We start from the raw sequence: 19,414 nt of genomic DNA on the forward strand, positions 1-19,414 counted from the left end.
GCCTGGGTGACAGAACGAGACCCTGTCTGAAAAAGAAAACAAAACAAAACAAAAAACAATGAATGCTCACCTTAATGTGGATGTTAATGGTACAGGTGCTGTGGAAAACAGTATGATGGTTCTTCAGAAAATTAGGGGCCAGGCACAGTGGCTCACACCTGTAATCCCAGCACTTTGGGAGGCCCAGGCAGGTGGATCACCTGAGTTTGGGAGTTCAAGACCAGCCTGACCAACAGGGAGAAACCCCATCTCTTCTAAAAATACAAAATTAACTGGGTATGGTGGCGCACACCTGTAATCCCAGCTACTCAGGAGGCTGAGGCAGGAGAATCGCTTTGAACCCGGGAGGCAGAGGTTGCAGTGAGCCCTGCGCCCATTGCACTCCAGCCTGGGCAACAAGAGTGAAACTTTGTCTAAGGGAAAAAAAAAAAAAAGGAATAGAATTATTATATCATCCAGCAATTTCACTTGTGGAAATATATCCAAAACAATTGAAAGCAGAGTCTCGGAGATATTTGTACAGTAGTGCTTATAGCAACATTATCCACAATAGCCAAAAAGTGGAAGCAGTCCAAGTGTTCATTGATGGATGATGAACAAACAAAATGTGACATATTCATACAGTGGGGCATTACACAGCCTTAAGAAGGAAGGAAAGTCTGACAGGCTACAACAGGCATGAGCCTTCATGACATTGTGCTAAGTGAAATAAGCCAATCACAAAAAGAGAACTACTGTATGTTTCCATGCATATGAGCTACTTAGTCAAAGTCATAGAGACAGAGGGTAGAATGGTGGTTGCCAGGGACTGGAAGAAGAGAATGAGGAGTTATTACTCGTTGGGTACTGAATTTCAGCTTTGCCAGAGACAGAGTGTTCTGGAGACTGTAGTCTAGAGGCTGCCTGGATGGTGGTGATGGTTGCACAACATTATGAATGTATTTAATGTACACTTAAAAGTGGTCAAGATGAGGCTGGGTGCGGTGGGTCATGCCTCTACTCCCAGCACTTTGAGAGGCTGAGGCAGGTGGATCACTTGAGGTCAGGAATTCAAGACCAGTCTGGCCAACAAGGTTAAACCCCCATCTCTACTAAAAATACAAAAATTAGCTGGGTGTGGTGGCATGCACCTGTAATCCCAGCTACTTGGAAGGCTGAGGCGGGAGAATGGCTTGAACCTGGGAGGCCAGGAGTTCAAGACCCCAGTGAGCCGTGATCGCATCAGCGCACTCCAGCCTGAGCAACAGAGTGAGACCTTTTCTCAAAAATAAATACATAAATAAAAATTTTAAAAATATATCAATAAAAAGTGGTCAGGATGGCAAATTTTGTTTCATTTATTTATTTTTTTTGAGACAGAGTCTCACTCAGTCACCCAGGCTGGAGTGCAGGGTGTGATCATGACACCTCAACATCCCAGGTTCAAATGATTCTCCCACCTCAGCCCCCCAAGCAGCTGGGACTGCAGGTGCGGTGCGCACAATAGCCGGCTAGTTTTTTTGCATATTTTCTGTAGAGACAAGGTTTTACTATGTTGCCCAGGCTAATCTCAAACTCCTGGGCTCAATCAATCCTTCCACCTTGGCCTTCCAAAGTGCCGGGCCACCACACCTGGCCCACATTATGTTATATGTATTTTAGCCGTAAAAAAATATTTGAGGGTCAGGCGCTATAATCCCAGCATTTTGGGAGGCCAGTGCGGGCGAATCACCTGAATTCAGGAGTTTGAGACCAGCCTGGCCAACATAGTGAAACCCCATCTCTTCTAAAAATACAAAAAAAAATTAGCCAGGTGTGATGGCGCGTGCCTGTAATCTCAGCTACTCAGGAGGCTGAGGCACGAGGATTGCTTGAACCCGGGAGGCAGAGGTTCCGAGATTGTACCACTGCACCCCAGCCTGGGTGACAGGATGAGACTTCACCTCAAAAAATGTTTTTAAAGAATACCCGCCCAATAGGGCTGCTGTGAGGTTTGCATGAGCGCTGTCTGTCAATCAAGCAAAATGACCGAGGCAAGTCTCAATCATTTCAGGAGGTTTATTTGCCATTGTTAAGGATGAGCACTCAGGAGACAGGTCTATGCCTTTCTCCGAAGATAATTTTGAGGGCTTCAAATTTTAAGGGGAAAGGGTGGGATACTGAGAAATACACAATTTTCATGTGAGGCAGGGTAGGGGGAAGAGAGTCCTGCATGCCTTCGTCTGGCTCTGTGAATCTGCGTTTTTGCCTAACATAGACAATAGGGCAGAGGAAACAATCAGATGTGCATTTGTGTCAGGTGGGTAGAGGGATGAATTTGAGTCCTGTCCTCTGTCTTGCTTCCCACCCACCCTCCCACCTGTGAAGACAGTGGTCAATTTACATTGCCATGGTGAATTTTAACAGAAAAGCTTTAGGGTAAAGATCTTGGGGACTGCAAGGAACTTCCTTGTGGGCAAGATATGAGGGAGGTGTGTAGCTTTTCATCTTCGTAGCCATCTTATTTAGGAACCAAAATGGGAGGCAGATTTGTGTGACCCACTTCCCAGCTTGACTTTTCCCTTTGGCTTAGTGAGTTTGGGGTCCCAAGATTTATTTTCCTTTTACAGTGCTAAACAAATTTACCTTTACAGATACTTGCAGATCTGTCTTGTAGTAAATAATAAATGTAGCTTATTTTAAAGTCTCTGAACTCCCACCCTAAAAAGTTCTGTACAGGTTATCCCCCTTTTACGAGGATCAGGGCAGGGATAATGAGCTGACACTGAGAGGTTGACCTGTCCCCCATCACACAGCCAGTGGGCAGCAGGAGGGAGACGTACACCATGGCCCCTCACTCGGCCTGAGTCAGGGTGCTGTGTGCAAAAAGCGCTGCGGTTCTGTTGCCCACACGGGGTGGTGGGGAGGTCCTCACTTTGATTCCAGTACCCCAGGCTCTAAGGTCAGAAGCCCAGAGCCTGGGCGTCACTTTCTCCCGATTCCCTTTCTAGTCAGTCTGTATCAGAAGCAGACCTCCCTGGGTGATATCAGGCCGGTGTTGGAAGGAAGCCACAGGCGAAGTCCACCAGCTTCTTGGCCAAGTTTGGGAATGCAGGAGTGCCCTGGCAGGGTTAAACAGGGTCCAGAGAACAGCGCCGGCCAACTGTGGACTCCTTCACTGTCAGAAGGGCTGGACAGATCCCCAGGCAAGGCCCGGAGGAGGAGGAGGAAGAGCGAGCATCTCACTGTCCTCTCCCCGAGCCTGCCAGGCACTCGGTGCCCTTTGCAGCCTAAGCCGGGCACTCCAGGCTGGGTTCACAGCAGCTTGGCGGTGTCCTTGAATAGCTGCTGGCTGGAATGTGCACACTGAGCAGAGGGTGAATGGCGCTCTCACAGTGTGCTCTTACGTTTACCTCTCTCTTTTTAACCCTTGCAAGCCTGTATTGGTATTACTTTAAGGTCCTTAAGGGTGACTTAGTTACCTTATTTCACCATAAACGTCTTTTTTTATGCCTTACATTTTTATTATAGGGCTTGGTGCAGTGGCTCACACCTGTAATCCCAACACTTTGGGAGGCTGAGGGAGGATCGCTTGAGACCAGGAGTACAAGACCAGCCTGGGTAACACAGCAAGACCCTGTCTCTACAAAAAAAAAAAAAAAAAAAAAATTTTAATTAGCCAGGGATAGTGTCACATGCCTGTAGCCCCAGCTACTTGGGAGGGTGAAGCGGGAGGATCACTTGAGCCCAGGAGTTTGAGGCTGCAGTGAGCCATAATCACACCACTGCACTCCTGCCTGGGCCACAGAGTGAGACCCTCATCTCAAAAAAAAAAAAAAAAGGATTATAAAAACAGTATCATCATAGTAGAAGAAATTGTTTAAAAACTGACCTAAACAAATACTTTGTAGTTTTCCGAGATCTTCCCAAATGTGTTCCAGTGCATTATGCGTGTGGATAGTTGTATTATCGTGTATAGATCTGTACATACTCTGCTTTGATTCTCTTCATATTCCTACAATCTAGGTAGGAGAGCGTCGTTATTCTTATTTGACAGAGAAATGAGAGATGCAGTGTAACTGACGTGACGAAGTTCGTAAAATGAGGCAGCACTAAACACAGATACACAGATTGAAGTCTAGACGCCCCCACGTTCCTTCCCCATTGTCATCGGGGCAGAAAGTCACATCAGGCTTCCTGTGCGAGCCTGGACAACTTAAGATCCCAGTGTTGTTTCTCATCCTTTTGTTTCTTGGGAACAAATGAATAGAGAGAGGCTTTACTTGAATGAGCCATGGATCGTCCCTGACACCCCGACCTTGGGCAGCCCCTCACTGGCTCACCACACACTCTTTCCAGCACCCCTAGGCACCATCCTCCTCCCCTCACCTTCCTCCATCCTCTCTCCCCGCAGCAAACAGCGGCACAACAAGCTGTGGCGTCAGCAGACAGACAGTAACCTCCAGCAGCCTATGGATGACCCTGCGGGACCCGGCGACTTCTTGCCAGAGACCCCAGATGGCACCCTGGAAAGCCAGCTGCCCTGCTTGGAGGATGCCACCCAGCCTGGCTTAGGGTCCCCCCTCCCCTGCTGTTTCCGGAGACTCTCAGACCCCCTTCTGCCTTCTCCCGAGGATGAAACTGGCAGCTTAGTCCATCTGCAGGATCCGGAGAGGGAGGCTCTGTTGGAGGAAGCTGCTCTACCTGCAGAGGTGCACAGGCCAGCCAGACAGCCCCAGCAAGGGTCCGGACTCTGTGAGAAGGATGTGAAGAAGAAACTAGAGTTTGGGAGTCCCAAAGGCCAGAGTGGCTCCTTGCCGCAGGTGGAGGAGACGGAAAGGGAGGAGGGCCTGGGAGCAGGGAGTTGGGGGCAGCTTCCAACCCAACTTGATCAAAACCTGCTCAACTCGGAGAACCTAAACAACAACAACAGCAAGAGGAGATGTCCCGACGGCACGGAGGTAGGCAGGGCCCGGCCTGCAGGGTGGCACACCCCGTCCCTTCCATCCCACTCTGATTGGCCTACCTCAGCCTCTGTAGCAGGGACTACAGGCACGCGCCACCACACCCAGCTGATTTTTTTCTAGTGCCTCTGCTGGGCCCCCAGCTCCCATCTCCAGGGACCTGAGGGTTCTTTCAGATGGTGATTCTGCCTGTGGGTACGTAATGCGTACCTTATATGGCGAATTGGGAATCTCTTAGGAATAATGCATATCTCTGCACGCCATCTTCACCCATATACCTTATCCATACCCTGGGCAGGGCTCCCAACTCAATTTCTTTTTGCGTATGTAAAATTAAAACATATAATTTATCAGCCAACTTCAGCCTTTATCGATATGTGACTATGCTTTTTCATCTCACCCCTACCCACTTCCCCACACCCTGGACGATTCTGGAGCCAATCCCAGATTTAGATATAGATGCCTATATCTAAAAAATATATATTATAGGTATATACTATATACTATAAACATAGATAGATACATACTATAGACGGGTTCTCACTCTGTTGCCCATGCTGGAATACAGTGGCATGATCATGGTTCACTGCAGCCTTGACCTACCAGGCTCAAGTGATCCTCCCACCTCCACCTCCTGAGGAGCTGGGACCACAGGCACATGCTACCACACCCGGTTAATTTTTTCTATTTTTTTGTAGAGATGAGGTCTCACTGTTGCCCAGCCTGACCTCAAGCCATCTGCCCACCTTGGCCTCCCAAAGTCCTGCAATTACAGGTTTGAGTACCATGCTTGGACTCAGATACATTATTTTATTCATAAATGCCCCAGTATGTTAACATAACCACAATACCATTGTCACCTTTAAAAAAACTGATAGGGCCAGATGCGGTAGCTCACATCTGTAATCCCAGCACTTTGGGAGGCTAAGGCAGGAGGTCAGGAGATTGAGACTTTCCTGGCCAGTATGGTGAAACCCTGTCTCTACTAAAAATACAAAAATTAGCTGGGTGTGGTGGTGCGTGCCTGTAATCCCAACTACTCAGGAGACTGAGGCACGAGAATTGCTTGAACCCAGGAGGCAGAGGTTCCAGTGAGCCCAGATCGTGCCACTGCACTCCAGCCTGGGCGACAGAGCAATACTCCATCTCAAAAAAGAAAAAAAAAGATAGTAATTTCCCAACGTTATCAAGTATCCAACCTTCCAACTTAGACTCTAATACTTAAATTAACTCCATTAGTCTCTTGGAGTTGCCATTTTTAGTGGATTATCTGCCACAAGGTTTGAGCGTCAACCTGGTGCTTACTGAGAAATTTGTTAATTCCAGCCAAACTTTACCCTCCTTCATGGGGGAAGTGATGCAGGAGCCAAGGCTGGTTCAGTGGAAGGGTGGCTGTGCAGCTTGGTCTCTGCTTCCACCCTTGCCCTGCCACTGACTTCGTTCCCTCTGGCTTCACCTGCCCATCTTACAGGACAGCTGTGGTTCTCAAGTTGGGGCACTTGGGGTCCTGACAGATGCATTCAATTATATAGCCAGTTTATTATTAACAGCATGTTATAATGCAAACAAAACTGGGCAGCTGCATCTGTCGACCTCCATAAAATGTTCCAAATCAAATACTAATTATGGATTTCCCTCACTTCCCTACAAAGCAAATACCCATAAAGACAGATGAGATAAAACGATAAAACCCTGGGCCAGGCACGGTGGCTCACGCCTATAATCCCAGCACTTTCGGAGGCCAAGGTGGGCAGATCATCTGAGGTCAGGAGTTCAAGACCAGCCTGACCAACGTGGTGGAACCCCGTCTCTACTAAAAATACAAAATTAGCTGGGCATGGTGGTGCATGCCTGTAATTCCAACTACTCAGGAGGCTGAGACAGGAGAATCGCTTGAACCCGGGAGGCAGAGGTTGCAGTGAGCTGAGATCACACAATTGCACTCCACCCTTGGCAACAAGAGTGAAACTCCGTTTAAAAAAAAAAAAAAAGGCCTGGCGCGGTGGCTCAAGCCTGTAATCCCAGCACTTTGGGAGGCCGAGATGGGCGGATCACGAGGTCAGGAGATCGAGACCATCCTGGCTAACACGGTGAAACCCCGTCTCTACTAAAAAATACAAAAAACTAGCCGGGCGAGGTGGCGGGCGCCTGTAGTCCCAGCTACTCGGGAGGCTGAGGCAGGAGAATGGCGTAAACCTGGGAGGCGGAGCTTGCAGTGAGCCAAGATCCGGCCACTGCACTCCAGCCCGGGCGACAGAGTGAGACTCCGTCTCAAAAAAAAAAAAAAACCCTGGAAGCCATAGTGGGGGCTTTAAGCAGGCGGGTGATGAGCCCCCCCTGACTGTAGTCTACAGGCAGGCTGGTGGGGTGAGAGGAGAAGCTGGGAGCCTGGGATCACAGTGGCTCAGAGGATGGGGCAAGGACATCAGGAGGTGTTGAGAGACAGAGCTGGTGGGTTGTGGTGGCTCATGCCTATAATCCTAGCACTTTGGGAGGCCAAGGCAGAAGGATCACTTGAGCCCAGGAGTTTGAGACCAGCCTGGACAACATAGTAGGGCCCTATCTCTATCTATTTGAAAGAGAGAGAGACAGAGCCCTGTTGCCCCCTGCCTTGTCCTGCCCTCCAGCCTACAGTCCTGTGCAGGTGGGGTGGGGTGAGGGGTGCCCTCCTCCTTCCTCCCGCTTTGCATCTGGGCCTGCATGCTGCTCTCTGGCTGGTCAACACCTGCTTGTTCCAGAAGCCTCAGCTGAAGTGTCAGTTCCTCTGGACAGCCTTCCCCCCGCGGAGACTCTGAACTTGTCCCTCTCTCCCCTGGGACTCTTCACACAGCTTTTTAGTCCATTCCCAGGACCACTGGGTACCTATCAACTGGCCTGTGGGGAAGTGAAGGGTGGGGACATAGAGGCATGTGTGACGTTCACTTAGATCCTCACTGACCAAAAGGCAAGGGGTTTTCTTTAGGAAACAATGCAAACCGTTTTTTTGTTTTTGTTTTGAGATGGAGTCTCGCTCTGTCACCCAGGCTGGAGTGCAGTGGCGCAATCTCGGCTCACTGCAAGCTCTGCCTCCTGGGTTCACGCCATTCTCCCGCCTCAGCCTCCCGAGTAGCTGGGACTACAGGCACCCGCCACCACGCCCAGCTAATTTTTTGTAATTTTAGTAGAGACGGGGTTTCACCATGTTAGCCAGGTGGTCTTGATCTCCCGTCCTCGTGATCCGCCTGCCTCGGCCTCCCAGAGTACTGGGTTACAGGTGTGAGCCACCGTGCCTGGCCTAAATTTGTTTTCTGTTGGCGTATAAAACCCACCTCAGGCCAGGCACGGTGGTTATTCACGATCAAGTGGGCTCCAGGAGGTCTGGCTGTCCGTACTAAGTGAAATGAGAGCTGCCCCTCTAGGCCTGGCCCCAGCCCTGCCTCGCACGCCTTTCCCTGCCCACCCTTGTGTTTTCGGTCTTTGCTCATGACCGCCCCATCTCACCATGCTCTTGTCCCTTCCTTGTAGCATGATGCTATATTTGGGATCCTTAACAAAGTGAAGCCTTCCTATAAATCCTGTGCCGACTGCGTGTACCCTACAGCCGGTGGGGCTCCTGAGGCCTCCAGGGAGCGATGTGAGGACCCCAGTGCTCCCGCCATCTGCACCCAGCCAGCCTTCCTGCCCCACATCACGTCCTCCCCCGTGGCCCACATGGCCAACAGGTCCCGTGTTCCGGAGAAGCCAGCCTCTGGCCCAACTGAACCTCCCCCGTTCCTACCACCAGCAGGCTCCAGGAGGCCAGACGCTAGTGGTCCTGGGGCTGGAGCTGCCCTAGAACCACCAACCAGCCTTTTGGAACCTTCCAGAGAGACCCCAAAAGTCCTGCCAAAGTCCCTCCTTTTGAAGAATTCTCACTGTGATAAGAACCCTCCCAGCACAGAAGTGGTAATAAAGGAAGAATCGTCACCCAAGAAAGATACGAAGCCAGCCAAGGACCTGAGGCTTCTGTTCAGTAATGAATCTGAGAAGCCAACAACCAACAGCTACCTGATGCAGCACCAGGAGTCCATCATTCAGCTGCAGAAGGCGGGCTTGGTCCGCAAGCACACCAAAGAACTGGAGCGGCTAAAGAGCGTGCCTGCAGACCCAGCACCTCCCTTCAGGGACGGCCCTGCCGGCAGGCTGGAGGCCAGCATCCCCGAGGAGAGCCAGGATCTAGCCACGCTCCACGAGCTGGGCCCCCTGATTTTGCCTGGCCAGGCTGGGAGTGATGAGAAATCAGAGGCCACCCCCACTTCATTGGAAGGAGGCTCACTGAAGAGCCCCCCTCCTTTCCTCTACCGCCTGGACCACACCAGTAGTTTCTCAAAAGACTTTCTGAAGACCATCTGCTACACCCCCACCTCCTCTTCCATGAGCTCCAACCTGACCCGGAGCTCCAGCAGCGATAGCATCCACAGCGTCCGTGGGAAGCCTGGGCTGGTGAAGCAGCGGACGCAGGAGATTGAGACCCGGCTCCGGCTGGCAGGCCTCACTGTCTCTTCCCCACTGAAGCGCTCACACTCCCTTGCCAAGCTTGGGAGTCTCAACTTCTCGACGGAAGACCTGTCCAGTGAGGCTGACCCCTCCACCGGCGCTGACTCCCAGGATGCCACGTTGAGCGAATCTTCCTTCTTGCATGAGCCCCAGGCAACCCAGAGGGACCCAGCTGCAACCTCCAAATCATCAGGGAAACCCGCCTCAGAAAACTTAAAGAGCCCTTCGTGGATGAGCAAAAGTTGACCCGCCTTTTGCTGCGTCAGGCCAGGTGGATATTTTCATATGATCCCTCCCTCACTTTCACTGTGGATTTTGATCGACCCCTTACATCTTGATTTCCCTTAAACGATTGAAGTCATCCTAACTTTTCCCCTACTCTTGCCATAGAGAGGAGAAGAAACTAACCAACATGCAGCACAAAAAGGAGAGCTATCAGTCGTGTGGTCTGGAAGAACCAGAAGCCGCTGGCCAGGAGACACAAAACTCCGCTCCCACCGTGTCTTCAAGAAGAACCGTGTTTTAGGAAGAACATGCACACATAGGCGCACACATCCAGACTGTTCCCTTCGCAACCTGCAAAAGAAGAGTCCTGGTGGTGGCAGCCTCACCGCGGCACACGTTCTAGCTCATTCTGGACCTCGCAGAAAACTCTTGGATGGCAACGTTAAGTCCTACCTCTGTTCTCGCTGTGCTTTTTATTTTTAAAACACAAGAATGACCAAGACTCGTTCCAGGGAATAATGCTGTGTCTGAAAGCGTTTTTCCAAAAAAAACTTTTCGTTTTGTTTTTCAGTTGGGACCCCAGATGTGTCAAGACTTTTAACCCGACAGCCCCAAACGCTGCTGGGTAAAGTCATCAGATGGGTGGCCCCATGCTGTTGTTGAGCTGACTCTGTGCCCGAAGGGCGGTGCAGGCTCTCTGGTTGTGTTATGTGTTTGACAAGCACAGGGGTCTGGTGGGTAAAAATATATGGGTTGTACTGAGTTGTTGCTAATGCCGAAGTTTAAATCACCCGCATTGTTGAGCCTCTGCTGCTGAACCACATGGTTGTTGTTTAGCTTTGAAATTCCTCAAGTGTCTGGCTCAGGTGGTGGTTCTGAGACACATCGTCCTGCTGGGAGCCCAGATTGCTCAGGTCCACTAGGGCCCATCTAGGGAAGGGAAAGGAGATTTCAGCAACTTCCCTGAAAGGAACGAGACTGTCGGGATGCTTCCCGGATGTTTACGGTTGCCCCTTCCTGCAGTGAGATTACTCCTTCCTGTTTCCCTCCGGCTCTTCCCAGCAGTGGTGATGGAGTAAAAGAGGGATCTGTAGTCGCTGCCTGGCTCTGTGGGCGGCCCCTTTAAGACTCAGGTGCGCTCAGCCAGTCCCGCTGCGCCAGGCTTGAATCAAAGGTGTCAGCAAGCTAGATGTCAAAACATTTCAGGAGGGCGAGGCAGCTTGTAGAAGGGCAGAAAGGTTGAATTCAGGGGTCAGCAAGCTATGGCATGTGGTCCCGTGAGCTAGGAATGGTTTTTCCTTTTTCCTTTCTTTGAGACAGGGCCTGGCTCTGTCTCCCAGGCTGGAGTACTGTAGTGCAATCATGACTCACTGCAGCATCAACCTCCCTGGCTCTAGCAATGGCTTTTACCTTTTTAAGGAGTTGTAAAAAAAGCAAAGAAAGAATATGTGACAGAATTCACGTGGCCCACAAAGCCTGAGATACTTACTGTCAGGCCCTTTACCTGGTTTGATTTGCCACACAGGGCTGCCCATGGCTCTGTAGGAAGAAACTGGGTAAATTTGAAGCCCTCTGCCTCTCTGACACCTAAGACCAGATCCTTCCCTCCTCCCGACCACAAGCTTTTCCAGCCCCGCACTAGCCTCACCTGTGCAGGATGGAGTAGGTGCGTACGTGGGAGAAGGCAGGGGAACACAGTTGGCTGAAGCTCTTCCACAATTCCATCTTGCCCTCAGCTGGGTCCGCCAGATTGACTCAGTGAAACCAGAAAGCTTTCAAGGGCCAGCTGAATTCTGAAAGTGGGTGAATGAGCCATCATCTTACATTAGTCAGAACCGTGCTCCCCAAAGCTATTCTAGAAAGCACCCCAGGCCGGCTCTGCAGGAACAAGGCTAGTTTATATTTCACCTAGTGGGCAGAATTTTTGCAAAAATCCTCTCTCCAGGACTTTGTCTCCTTGGAGTGATTTTTAAAAATACATACATTACTTTATAGGAAGCTGTTTTCCCGCTAGTGTCAATTAAAATCACCTTAAAAGGTGATTATCCACTTACTCCTGAAACCCTGTGGGTTGTTCCCCCTCTCCGTCAGCCAACAAAAGCATAGCCTCAAAAAATACCAAGTTCAGTATGTTTTGCCAAATCAAATTTCATGTGGTAGATCAATTTTTGTGTCAAAATAATCTTTTAAATTTAGTGATGACAGGCTTTTGTTGGTTTTTTAACCACGTCTACGTATGAGAATGATATATTTTTGAAAACTTTAATTTTGAAAGCCATAATTTTTCTTATCTAAAGAGTTGGGGGGTGGGGGGTGGAATCGGGAGAATACAAGTTGGTCTTTGGCTTCTGGCAAACTTACCTATTCATTTTCTGAAGCACAGCTAGCATGTCAGTATCCAGACAAGAGCACTGGTCCCATCATCAGAGCAAAGTGAAGCATTCTTGACTTGATGCTTAATACTCTGGCCTGGAGAAAAGGATAAAGATTTTTTTTTTTTTTTGAAACCCAGATCAGTTGCATGTAAACAGATGGCATGTGGCTATTTAAAATGCTGTATGATGCAGCTGGGTGCAGTGGCTCACGCCTGTAATCCCAGCACTTTGGGAGGCTGAGGCGGGCAGATCATCTGAGGTCAGGAGTTCTAGACCAGCCTGGCCAACATGATGAGACCGCCCCCCCATCTCTACTAAAAATACAGAACTTAGCTGGGTGTGGTATCGCGTGCCTGTAAAACTAGCTACTTAAGAGGCTGAGGCAGAAGAATCGCTTGAACCTGGGTAGCGAAGGTTGCAATGAGCCGAGATCGCGCCACTGCACTCCAGCCTGCGTGCAGTGAAACTGGGAGTGAAACTCCGTCTCAAAAAAATAAAATAAAATGCTCTATGAACAAGATGAGCATTCCGTCAGGCGTTGGGGCACCTGGGCAAAGACAAATTCATACTGTCTGCACTGTAAAATACGCCATAGCTTGGCCCTTGCTGTGTATGCAACCTTAGCTGATGGGGGAAATTCCAAATAAAAGTATCACAGGGAAGAGGCGGGCGGAGGCGGCAGGGGTCTGTGCTGTGCAAGTCACTGATTTTTTATGACTATCATTTTCACTGAATGCATTTGTTGAACTGGGACAAAAGGAACATTTTCTAAATCAGCTTGATACTAAGTATAAACAGCTGAATCTTATCTTCTGTCTCACATTAATTCATGTGGCATGCCAAAAGTTAGACTGAACTTTTCTACATCTTCACCTTGCATTGATACAGGAAGGTCTTCTCTTTAAGTCTTGTTAAGTATAAGGGGGATAGCGGTCACGGGAAGAGGAGAACCAGGCTGCTCTCGGATGGTTAATTGACAATGACGATTTCCATTTCTTTTTCTTACGGCTACTTCCGCATCTTCTAGCAAGGTCCCTGGTTGCACGTATTTCCTAAGAACAAAGTTTATTTCTCTTTACATTCCCTGCTTCCTTGCTCTCCACGCAGGGACCCCAGCCAACCTCTGGACTGTTGAATAGCTCTCTGCTGGGTGGCAAGCCCTTCTCCTTGGCACCCTGTTGCTTAAGCATACAGATTGCTCACCAGGTGCACACAGACAGCTGTACTGTCCAAGCCCATTCTGCTCCGCCCTGCCCTCTTCAGCTAAAGAGCATTCCGGTAATGTAAAGCCCTTTCCCCTGGAGAAGTCCAGAGGATGCAGCAGTACGGAGCTGATCTTGAACAGAACAGACCCTCAGCACGGCCCTGGACTAACGCACTCTTATCTCAGGGCAGTCCATTTTAGAAAGCTGATGAATTTCCCCACCACCACTCACCTGGGGACCTTTTCTCCCTAGCGGGAACACATGCGACATAATTTAGTCAAGATCCTATTAAGTCACCTCACCTGAGACATCTGGAGAGGACGTTGCCTTTCATTGGTGGGAAATTGTTGGTGCCAGAATACATTTTGCCCAAAACTCTTCTCATTGGCTGGCCACCTAGCAGGGCTCCTCTAAACACCAACTCAGCGAGGGGACCCCCTTCACCTCTGGCAAGAGCTGGGTAGATCAGAAACTTGGTGACACCTGGCTAGCACGGAGCAGGCTCACTCATCTTGGTCCCACTACCCAGATTCCTGCAGACATTGCAGGCCAAATGAAGGTTGTTGAATGACCCCTGTCCCCAGCCACTTGTTTTGTCATCGTCTGCAATGGAATGCCTGTGTGTTTGAGTTCACTCTGCATCTGTATATTTGAGTATAGAAACCGAGTCAAATGATCATGTGCATCCAGACACATTGTGTCACCTGAGCCACAGAGCAAATCACCTTAATGATCTGGAATGAAACTGTGACCAGTGCCGCCCTGGGTGGTTCTGGAGAGACTGCCATCTTCTTGTTTGGCCATAGGTGCTGGGGCCCTGGCTTCAGTCACTGTCTCAGACAGGAGTCCCAATAAGCAGATCACCAGTCTTCCACTGTCCTTCCTGTCGGCCTTGCTGCATGAGAAGATAGCTGCTTCCTCCCTCTTTTCCTACACTGTAATTATTGTTTTACAATTGAGTGCCTTAATAATAGTTTACAAATACTATGTATTTATGCAAAACTGTTCAACTCTCATCTGTTGTGATTGGATACTTGATCTCATCAGTAGTGGTCGGTATTGGGATGTGAGCTTGTCCTACTCCATACGTGTTTATTCTGCTATGCAGTTTTACGTTGTGTGTTCATATCTATTCCAAGGAGCCTTGCTAGAAACAACACTGGTAGTTCCTGCAGGCCAGGCAGGCATTGGCCGATGCTGCGTCCCATAGGAGCCAATGAAAGAACGTAGCTTGGTCTGCTATCCAGCTGTGGGGTGATGCAGGCCAGGTGGCCTGTGCACCAGAGTCTAGCACCTGCCCATTCCCCAGTCACACAATCATACTCTTCTTTCACAGACATTTTATTACCACCTAGGCCACCCTAGTTTTCCTCTCTGTTAGTGTCCTGAGCTCTTTTGCAACAAAATGTAGGTACAGACCAATCCCCGTCCCTCCCCCAATCAGGAGCTCCACACTAGGAGTTGTTTGGTTTCCAGAAGCTGCCAGTGGGTTCCCGTGAATTGCGTTACGATATTGATGATTATTTTTATTATATTGTTTTTCTTGTTTTTTTAATAATATATTTAAAGGCAGTATCTTTTGTACTGTGAATTTGCAGTAGAAGATGCAGAATGCACTTTTTTTTACTTCTGTTGGTGTGTATTGTATATAGTGTGTGTGCTTCTTGTGATGAAAATAAACTTTTTCTTTATAAATTCCTGACGACTGAGTTTATAAAAAAGAAAACTGCTTCCTCAACCCTTGCCAAGACAGTCTGATACATCATCATCATCGTCATTGACATGGACAGTCTTTATTGAGCATCTATTATGTGCTAAGTTATTTGCTAGAAAACCTGGACAAGTTACACCAAAGAAAGGAGCACGGGAAGAAATGTTAGCTCCTCCCAGGACTAGTCTGTTTTCTTTCTAGTTTTGTCAGTAAGCAAGAGCAGGCCCACTTGTGGGTGGTCCTTTGTGTACCAAAAAAAAAAAAAAAAGTTACCCACCAGGAAAGGGTTTGGACTTTGGGTGGGTTCTCTTCCCATACAAGTAGGAAATGTAAAGCCAGAGGTATGCACTAGAGAACATCTAACCTGCTCCCACCAGCCCTGGTGGGAGAGGAGGACTCTGGAGGCTGAGTACTGCTGATTTCCAAGGTACATGCTCATGTCCCAGGCCACTGCACACCAGGCAGCTTTTGGTGGCTCTCCTCCCTCGGACACTCAGGAAGCAGAGGTTTTTCCTTTTTTTTTTTTTTTTTTTTTTTGAGACTGGGTCTTGCTCTGTTGCTCAGGCTGGCATTCAGTGGTGCCATCATAGCTCACTGCAGCCTTGACTTCCTGGGCTAAAGCAATCCTCCCACCTCAAGCGATCCTCCCACCTCAGCCTCCCCAGTAGCTGGGACTACAGGTGTGCACCACCTTGCCCCGCTAATTTTTAAAATGTATTATAGAGATGAAGTCTCACTTTGCTCTCCAGGCTGGTCTTTAACTTCTGTCTTCAAGTGATCCTCCCACGTTGGCCTCCCAAAGTGCTGGGATTACAGGTGTGAGCCACCTCAACTTCCATCTTAAAATTCTGCCACCTTAGAGTTCTTTGCTTTCAACTGTGTAGTCAAGAAGGACTTGCATTCACTCAGTCTCCTCTGTCTGGACGCAATACATCATTTCTACTCGCTTTCCAGTGGGCGAGGCCCAGTCACAGGGTCCAAACGCAACAGCCAGGGAGACTGGGAAATGTATGGGGCACATGTATTTGGTGAGCACTGACTGCCGCAAGTACCTGGGCGTGACCCCTAAATTCCAGTGCCTGCAGAGCCAGGAAGTATTTTGTTCAGTTCATCTGGACTTGCTCTCTCAACTGGACTCAAAAGACTGATGAATAAACCAGAATGTAAGTTTATTACTTTACCAAAAGAATTAACAGTTGTCAAGGGGACCAGATTACTCACATGCTGATTAGCACATTTAGTCCTGCTAGGTAAGTCTTTCTTTTTTTGAGACAGGGTCCCCCTTTGTCACCAGGCTGGAGTGCAGTGGCAGTCATGGCTCACTGAAGTGTTGATCTGGGCTCAAGCAAGCCTGCCTCAGCCTCCCAAGTAGCTTGGACCAGAGCCACACACTGCTGCACCCAGCTAAATGTATGTATGTATGTATGTATGTATGTATTTAAGAGATGGGGGGTCTCACTATGTTGTCCAGGCTGGTCTTGAACTCCTGGTTTCTGACGATCCTCCTGCCTCAGCCTCCCAAAGTGTTGAGATTACAGGCATGAGCCACTGTGCCCAGCCCCTTCTAGGTAAATCTATATGGGGTGCCAAATTTTCATTAAGAATTGCTTATTGAATATTAAAAGTTTAGCAGGATGCTTCTTTTTTTTTTTTCCTTTTGAGATGGAGTTTAGCTCTTGTTGCCCAGACTGGAGTGCAGTGACGTGATCTCGGCTCACCACAACCTCCGCTTCCTGGGTTCAAGTGATTCTCCTGCCTCAGCCTCCCGAGTAGCTGGGACTCCCGAGTAGCTGGGACACCACGCCTGGCTAATTTTGTGTTTTTAGGAGAGATAGGGTTTCTTCATGTTGGTCAGGCTGTTCTCAAACTCCTGACCTCAGGTAATCCACCCGCCCTGGCCTCCGAAAGTGCTGGGATTACAGGCGTGAGCCACCGCGCCCAGCCACAGAATGCTTCTAATAGTGTTACAAGCTATAATTCAGCCCTCTCTGTAAAATGTTTTCAAAACAAATCACTGAGGGTCATGGTTCAAGACACGTTCCCTGGCAAGGTTGAAGATAGCTAACAAATTCTCTTTGGGTTCCAGCCATGAATGGGGTGGAATGGACCCCAGCAGTCTGTATGTTTCTGAGATTCCCTGGGAATTCTGATGGCCAAGTTTAGAAACCATGAAAATAAGAATGTGATGCAACTGAGTAGGCTCACGCTTTGCTAGTTACAATCACATTGCACACATGCTTTTTGGAGACAACACCCACACCACCCTAACAATGTATGTGTTCATAAAACTCATCCGATACTTACTTGTTCAGGGCCCTAGGACAGTATTCCTGTAATTGACTGCTTTTACCCTGATTTCCTCCTCAGAGTAACCATCTCCCAGCTGGGTGTGATCCCAGCTCACACCTACAGTGGAGGTGGTTTTGCTGGGGAGGATCCGCATGCTTGTTTGTGTTTATGCCTGGGGAAGCCCCTCTTGGCAAGCTGTTTGGGAGAGGCTCCAAAGGCAGCACGGAGGATGACTCGGAACTCAGGGGGTTCACTGTGTGGTAAAGAAGCCCTTTCTAAAGGAGAGCTCCACTGACAGCACACAAACTGAGCCCCACCCAGGAAACACCACCCACCCACACATCCTTGCCGCCTAAAACCAAGTTATGTTTATCACATTCCTTCTATGTGCTTTACATAAGGAAACCCCCGGAATCCTCCAAACTGGGCATTGTGGTCTGTGATGCATATCTCAAAAGAGGTGAGAGGCTCGGGCACAGTGGCTCATGCCTGTAATCCCAGTACTTAGAGAGGCCGGGTCGGGTGGATCACTTGAGGTCAGAAGCTCAAGACCAGCCTGGCTCACATGGTGAAACGCTATCTCAACTAAAAATACAAAAATTAGCCGGGTGTGATGGCGGGCACCTGTAATCCCAGCTCCCCTGGACTCTCCTCTCCAGCTGAGGCAGGAGAATCGCTTGAATCCGGGAGTTGGAGGTTGCGGTGAGCCAAGATCACACCACTGCACTCCAGCCTGGGTAACAGAGTGAGACTCCATCTCAAAAAAAAAAAAAAAAAAAAAAAAAAGAGGCAGAGGAGAGTCCTTTTCCTGCTAACTTTCTTGGACTCTTTGGACTACCTTGGGATCCTTCTATTTACTGCCTTGTTGGCATTATCCTCAGTTTATGAAAAAACGGGCCTACAGAGTGGAAGTAATTTGCCTACAGGTACATCTAAAAAATTGATGAAGCCAGATAGGAACTGCTCCCTCCTCATCTGAAACCCTTCCCAGAGCTGTCTCTCCCACCCCAGAAGTAGAAAGAAGCCAGATGAAGATGCATCTTAATCTCCTTGTGGTTTCAGCAAGAAAGCAGGTGAGTTGGAGATGAAGCCCCCAGCCCCTGGAAAATTGGACCCATTTCTTGCTCCAAAGGCTATTGGAGTGACACAAGGTGTGTTTCTCTTCCATAGATCATACTCACCATATTTTGCCTTTAAATGGAAATTGTGCATCCTAAAGTACCTTGTTAAGAGTCCATTTTCAGCCCGAAATTCCTTTTTTTGTAAACCGCTTCAGCAAATAAAGCGTGTTGGCATTTACATTAGCAACCTCCCAGCCTAGGAGAGGATGCTCCAGCATCCGACTCTAAAAGACAAATTTGACTGGCACAGTGGCTCACGGCTGTTATCCCAACACTTTGAAAGACCACGGCAGGCAGATTGCTTGAGCCCAGGAGTTCAAGACCAGCCCACGTAACATGGTGAAACCCCATCTTTACAAAAACTACAAAAATTAGCCAGGCATGGTGGTGAGCCAGTGGTCCCAGCTACTTGAGTGGCTGAGGTGGAAGGATCTCCTGAGCCCTGGGAGGCAGAGGTTGCAGTGAGCCTAGGCAACAGAGCAAGACCCTGTCTCAAAAACAAATAAAAATACAAGATTAAAAAACAACAAGTTATCCCACAAGTGGTACATTGTGGTGGTGGTGGTGGTGGTGGTGGTGGTGGTGGTGGTAGTTGAAATCGGATCAAAACAAGTTGACAATGCTACCTACTTCATGGGGCCTTTGGAGAATTCACTGATAATGCATGCAAATCTCCTTCTGCCTGGAAGACTATCAAATAACTAAATGGTGGTCGTTATTGTTGGAATTGGAGTATATACTGAGCATTTCCTAGTTGCAAGGCCTTCACATGTATTACCAAGTTAATCCTCACAGCAGATATGACTCTGGTTTACAAAGGAAGTGGTGGATGCTCAGAGAGGTTAGATAACGTGGGTCAGGGACACACAGCCAGGAAGGGGCAGAGGCTGGGAGTGCCTGACTCCAAATTCATATAATTTCTACCCCACCATCTTCTCCCCAAGGAAAATAGTCCCTAATGCATGTGCGCAATGCTAAGAGGGCAGAGATGCTCAACAGATGCTGAGAGAGTGAGGGTGTAAATGAGATATGCCATGAAAAGGAGCCCCTG

General features: G+C 48.9%; 1 protein-coding gene across 4 annotated transcripts in view; it reads left to right on the top strand.

Annotated features, from left to right (window-relative positions):
* Positions 1 to 14,940, top strand: part of SSH1 (slingshot protein phosphatase 1) — a 76,111-nt gene extending 61,171 nt beyond the window's left edge. For 3 of the 4 annotated variants that reach the window (XM_030938991.1, XM_030938994.1, XM_030938993.1), the window contains 2 exons: positions 4,373 to 4,919; positions 8,427 to 14,940. In XM_030938991.1, coding sequence (XP_030794851.1) covers positions 4,373 to 4,919; positions 8,427 to 9,683 — 1,804 coding nt within the window. In that variant the 3' untranslated portion in view covers positions 9,684 to 14,940. The remainder of the gene's footprint in view (positions 1 to 4,372; positions 4,920 to 8,426) is intronic. The other variant, XM_030938992.1, reaches the window with a different exon arrangement.
* Positions 14,941 to 19,414: the final 4,474 nt, after the last annotated feature.

The sequence above is a fragment of the Rhinopithecus roxellana genome, chromosome 10 (genome assembly GCF_007565055.1).
Source record: "Rhinopithecus roxellana isolate Shanxi Qingling chromosome 10, ASM756505v1, whole genome shotgun sequence".
NCBI lineage: Eukaryota > Metazoa > Chordata > Mammalia > Primates > Cercopithecidae > Rhinopithecus > Rhinopithecus roxellana.